Below are 6,030 nucleotides of genomic sequence, written 5' to 3'. Positions count from 1 at the left end.
CTGCATTTTAATGTGTATACTTTTAAGCAAATGTGGTTTCATATTTTGGCAAGTCCCTTTCTTAAAAAAAAAATCCTTTGCTAATTTCAGAAATATTCAGTGATTTAGGGGTGCATGCATACGTATGTGTGTGTGTATGTGTGTGTATGTTTGAGAGAGAGAGACCTTGCTTGGGCCAATTTGTACCAGGTTTTCTGATTCTTTTTCACCTTCCCCAGTTCCTTCTCCTCCCATAGAAAACACTGGAAACTTCTCTTTCAAAGAAGGAAGCAGGTCTGTTTAAAACCTTTTCTCCACCTTCCCTTACCTAACCAAGCTTATTAGCCACCGTTTGCTTATTACATTAAAAAGCGGGAACTAATCCACATGCTCAAATTATGTGTTCTAAACTCTCTGCAGAAACACAGTGGAATTATTTGGGGGACCAGTCACAGATTAGGACCTTGTAAAATTCAAAGGGAAGTTATGTGTGCTCTGACGGACTCATAACTAAAACGTGCTAGCCTTTCATAGAAGTTAATTCCATCGTATGGCCTTTTCGGCTATAGAGCCAGTGTCACAAAGCTGCACCATGAAGGTGCATGTGGACCAAGAACCCGTGAGCCCAGAAGCCATTGTTTGCCCTCCTTCCATCCCCTCTCCCCCATCAACAAAGTCCATTAGCAATGAAGCAGCCTACTTGATGACTGGTGACAGCTGAGCTACTCTGAGGTCTGAACCTCTCTGCAAACTCACATTCCAAAGCCAAAAGCCATGCTTGGGTTTTGGATAATGTTTTCGAGCTCGACACATAAGTGGATAGCAAAAGCGTGTAGACAGTTCTGATGGCTACCCCTGCCCACAGGGTCACAGGAAATTGCGGGAAGCCTCTTCCTCCTGCAATATCCCTTCACTATAGTGCCCTCTATTGAGAAAGGGTAGCATGATGCTCATTTTAAAGAAGAAATGCTTGAAGTAATTCCATTGTTTATTACAGCTTCCCTATAGGACAGAGTAGAACTGCCCCATAGGGTTTCCACAGAGCAGCTGGTAGATTCAAACTGCCGACCTTTTGGTTAGCATCCGAGCTCTTAACCACTGCACCACCAGGGCTCCATTACAGAGCGTATATTAAAGGCTGCATTTGGAGATGAGAGTCAATAAATTGATAACTAACACAGAGAGTTTAGCAAAGAAACTGGCACATAGTAAAAGCTTAGTGATTAAAAGAGGTTTGTATTATACTTTTTATTCAGAGAAACTAAAGAAATCTACATTGACTAACCAAAGCCAAAACCAAACCCATTGTGGTCGAGTGGATTCCAACTCATAGTGACCCTATAGGACAGAGTAGAACTGCCCCACAGGATTTCCAAGGAGCGGCTGGTGGATTCGAACTGCCAACCTTTTGGTTAACACCGGAGCTCTTAACCACTGCACCACCAGGGCTCCCTACACTGATTAATTAATATTAATTATTAATGTTAGTATCTATTGTGCAATTTGTTATTATGTAAAGTAGTTCTAATCTGTGTTTATTGTCTTTCTTTCCTCCCCCCACCCCCAGGTCTTATACAATATATTAATAGCTTTCACAAAGATGCATAAATTTGAACACATAGAACCTGTGGATATTTTGGCTGGTTGTGCCCGATTCATTATTGTGGGGCTCGGGGGAGTATTTTTCGGCATCATTTTTGGATTCATTTCTGCTTTCATCACACGCTTCACTCAGAACATATCTGCGATTGAACCACTCATTGTCTTCATGTTCAGTTATTTGTCCTACTTAGTTGCGGAGACACTCTACCTCTCCGGCATCCTGGCGTGAGTACCACCCAAGGATCAGCTCTCCTAGATACGAAAGAAAGTTCCGAACTGTAGCGTGTGAACGAGGCGTCTGGAAAAGGCATGGCTCCTGAAGCCAAGCCTCAAAAGTGGCGCAGGATTCAGGGCTTTTAAATTTTTGAAAAATCTGATTCAGGTTCTTTGCCAAACAAATGTTCTCTCGAACTTTTGCATCTGGTCTCATTATTTGCCTGAGGGGAGCAGAGTAATTATCAGGTCAGTTCAGCATGCTCAGGAAAGTTGATGCTGAGCTTGGAGAAATCTAAGGTTACAATTTCCCCTCGGTAGTTATTTTCTTCCTTGAAAAATTAATTACTGTAAAGTTAAAGAGAAGCATGCAAGACCGTGATTCCTGGCCTCCGCCTTCAGCTACTTCCCTCAAATCACATCACAGCACCATGAATTCGGTGTGGAATGAAACTAGGAAGATGGAATAAGACTAGAAATGTAGATTTCTTTTTCCTAATGAAAGTATTTTTAATTGTTTGTCTTTGCATAAATGTTGGAATGAGGCCTCTCAACTTGGCTTATTATATCTGGCCATGTTCTTTCTCTATAAAGGTATCCTCAGACCCAGCTACTCGGGAAGAAAGATTTAATTCTATCTTATATAAATGCCTATTTTAATTACATCTAATAGTGTAAACTCTGGGCTTCCATCATCTTCCCAGCTTAAAAATGATCAAAACTGCCAAGACAAGCTCCATGCTTTCTTTTCTACTCTAATTGTTAAGTGACTGCAGAACAGAAGCATTCTAAATAAAAAGTTTCTCAAAAAACCATTGTAAGAAATATTATTCAGTTGGAGGAAATGAGGGCTGCGCTGCATTATTCTTTCCCGAGAACTGAAATGGATTTATTTTGTTTAAGACAAAGTAAAGTAGAAAAGAAAAGACAAGACTGCCAAAGCTCGTGATGCGGACAGGGATGATGGAAACCATTCAGCTTCTGAGGTGCCCATGTGAATTGGCTGCCATTTTGTTGTGAAAAAGTCATACCATGCACCCTTCCCCACCACACTCTACTTTATCTTGTGGAAACCTCTTGGGGAGGAGGAAGAAACAATAATTTCTGGAAAATCGGCAGCCAGAGAAGGGAATGGAGGAGATGTTCTTTCTGGACTAAAACAGAATTTGCGTTTCTGTGACATTGCCCTTAGGGAGGGATTTCAATGGCGTGGGAAAAACTGGCTTCTCCCTGAGACGCTGTTTCTTTTGCAGAATCACGGCCTGCGCAGTGACAATGAAAAAGTATGTGGAAGAAAATGTGTCCCAGACATCCTACACGACCATCAAGTATTTCATGAAGATGCTGAGCAGCGTCAGCGAGACCCTGATCTTCATCTTCATGGGCGTGTCCACTGTTGGCAAGAACCACGAGTGGAACTGGGCCTTTGTCTGCTTCACCCTGGTTTTCTGCCAGATCTGGAGGGCCATCAGTAAGAAACATCAGGGGCCCTCAAGCGTCTCCTGCCCTTTCTGCTTTTTTCGTATTCATCCCTTTAATGTAAATTAAAAAAAAAAAGTAGCAAGTTTGTGCTAACTGGTTTTACTGGTTAGGGGAGTCTAGGCACCATGTGGCGACCAGGAACTCTTTCTGTTCGCTCAGTCAATCAGCTCAAAGTAATTAGTGGTTGATAAGATTCTGCACTGATTTGGCCGGTGCAAAAGGGTATTTTTTTTTAATTGATGAGAGAAATTTCACGTCAACACATTTAAATATAACTTGGTAAATAGATCCTTTTTCTCTTCACTTCTTTGCCAATTTATACCCCTTTGCACCTTAAATCGCATATAGATTATAAACTGCTGGCATTGACACTTTCGTTCCCGGAAGAGTGAGAACTCACAAATTGTATTTGATGTCAGGCAAATGCTGTTAGCAATTATTTCCCTAAATAGTACAGGTAGTTTTATTGGAGGGTTGCGTGTATGTGTGTGAGGGTAATGTATAGGAAACAAAAGGCAAGGAAGTGAATCTTCATTTTAAAAAAATGCTTAGCATTCACGGGGGAACTGCAAGGCAATTCTGTGATATAATTGTAGTCACCCCTATAAAGTGAGCCTACTTTAAAAAAATGAGGTGTCTTGTGTAGTGGCTGCTGATTTACTTTGTACTTTTATGTTTTAGGAGATAAGAAGAACATTGAGGACTGAACTACAATATTTATGTTGCCTTTTGGCTAGAAGTCGTTTTATTTTAAAATGACTTAGACCAGTATTTGAAGCTTTAGACATAGTGCACTGGAGTCAAGACAATTACTCAAAGAGAAATATCAGTCAAGGTCTGGGAAAAGATAACAAGGATGCAGAAATATTAAAATATTCATGAAAGTAACTCTAAACACATACATGCCTTTTGGGTCCGCAGGAGAGAGAGAAAAAACGAAACAATAATACAAGTTTATAATCTCAATTCAAGTCCTGGCACTATTACTAGCTAGTTATCTGACCTTGGACAAGACATTTAACTACTCGTAATCTTCCTCGACCACAAAATGATAGGTTTGGACATGTCAAATTTCTTAGATCCCTTTTAGTTCTAATATTCTATAAACCTACAGAGAGGTAGAGATAACATAAAGGGAAGTAATACTGCATATAGCGTAAGCCCAGCCAACAAGAATACGAACAATCTAAACCAAAAAAAAAAAACCCAAACCCATTGCCATCAAGTCAATTCCGACTCAGAACAATGGAGCCCTGGTGGCACGGTGGTTAAGAGTTTGGCTGCTGACCAAAAAGGTCAGCAGTTCGAATCCACCAGCTGTTCTTTGGAAACCCTATGGGGCAGTTCTGCTCTGTCCTACGGGGTGGCTTTGAGGAATTATCTAGGAGATAATTAATAGTATGGATACCTCAACATTGTTGACCCTTAGGACCATCAGTCCAACCCCTTCATTATTCAACTGAGGGAACTAGAACTGATGAAACAGTGATCAGAGAGGGTGACTGGCTGAGCCCACACCACAGTGACTGACAGAGCCAGATATCATAATATGGTTCTCTGACGCCCAGCCTGATCCATTACAGCTAATAATAGCTCACACTTAGAAGGCTTACAATATATGTTGTTGTTATAGTTGACACTGAGTGGATTCCCACTCATGTTGACCCCATGTGTGCAGAGCAGAACTGTTCCATAGGGTTTTTTTGGCTGTAACCTATTAGAAGTAGATCAACAGGCCTGTCTTCCAAGGTGCCTCTGGGTGGGTTCGAAGCATCAACCTTTTGGCTAGTAGTTGAGTGCGTAACTGTTCCTCCCAGGGACTACAGTACATAAACAGAAGACGGTCTTTATGGCTAAGTGTATTTAATCACAATATGTGCCTTTTGAGGTAAATGCTTTTCTTATCTCCATTGAGCAGATGAGGAAACTGAGGGCAGGGAAAAATTAAGAACCTTGTCCAAAGTCTTACAACGAATAGGAAGAGAAGCCAGGACAAACAAAACAAATAATTTCAAATGTTTTTGTCTTTCTTATCAACGTGCCTGTTGTCAAAGGCAGTGTGAAGACTTGCTTTGAGTCTGTGTGATTGGAAGCCACACGAGGCTGTTGAGAGTGGGGGATGGAAGGTCCGTGTGGCTAGAAAACACTGCTGCATTTTGAGCAGGCTCCCCCACTTACCTCCTAGGGCTTAAGGAACTCACTTTTGAACCCTTGCCAACTTCCTTTTTTGTTTGCACTGAACCTCAAGAAGGAGCGAACCAACATAAAGAATTTTCTCTCTCTGCAGAAACAGCAGCCACTGAGCAGACTCTTCTCGCGTTTCAAATTAGTGTCCTTTTTTGGTTACTTGGAGCCCTGGTGGGGCAGTGATTAAGAATTACTGCTGCTAACCGAGAGTTTGGCAGTCCGAATCCACCAGCCGCTCTTGGAAACCTTACGGTGCCGTCCTACTCTTTCATATAGCGTCGCTATGAGTTGGAATCGACCCGGCGGCAATGGTTTTCTTGGTTACTCAACGAGACTATCAGAATGTTTTTATCCCCCATAGAATATCCGTGCTTGACCTAGTTTTGAAAGGCAAAGCAAAAATTATAAATCCAGATTGGAAAATATATCCCATTTCTGACATCACCAAGTATCAAGATTTTATTCTTTTGTGCACACACACACACACACACACACACACACATGCACAATGCTAGGAAGATGAAGCTGGAAGCACTACCGTCACACAACCAGCTGAAAAGTGAAAAG

General features: G+C 41.6%; 1 protein-coding gene across 1 annotated transcript in view; it reads left to right on the top strand.

The window, feature by feature from the left end:
* SLC9A4 (solute carrier family 9 member A4) overlaps positions 1 to 6,030 on the top strand; it is a 56,941-nt gene that overhangs the window by 19,743 nt on the left and 31,168 nt on the right. The window contains exons 3-4 of the mRNA XM_012555754.1: positions 1,547 to 1,806; positions 3,048 to 3,265. Of these exons, the coding sequence (XP_012411208.1) occupies positions 1,547 to 1,806; positions 3,048 to 3,265 (478 nt within the window). The remainder of the gene's footprint in view (positions 1 to 1,546; positions 1,807 to 3,047; positions 3,266 to 6,030) is intronic.

Source organism: Trichechus manatus, unplaced genomic scaffold (assembly GCF_000243295.1).
Source record: "Trichechus manatus latirostris isolate Lorelei unplaced genomic scaffold, TriManLat1.0 scaffold00004, whole genome shotgun sequence".
Taxonomy (NCBI): Eukaryota; Metazoa; Chordata; class Mammalia; order Sirenia; family Trichechidae; genus Trichechus; species Trichechus manatus.
This window is presented reverse-complemented; position numbering and strand designations above follow the sequence as displayed.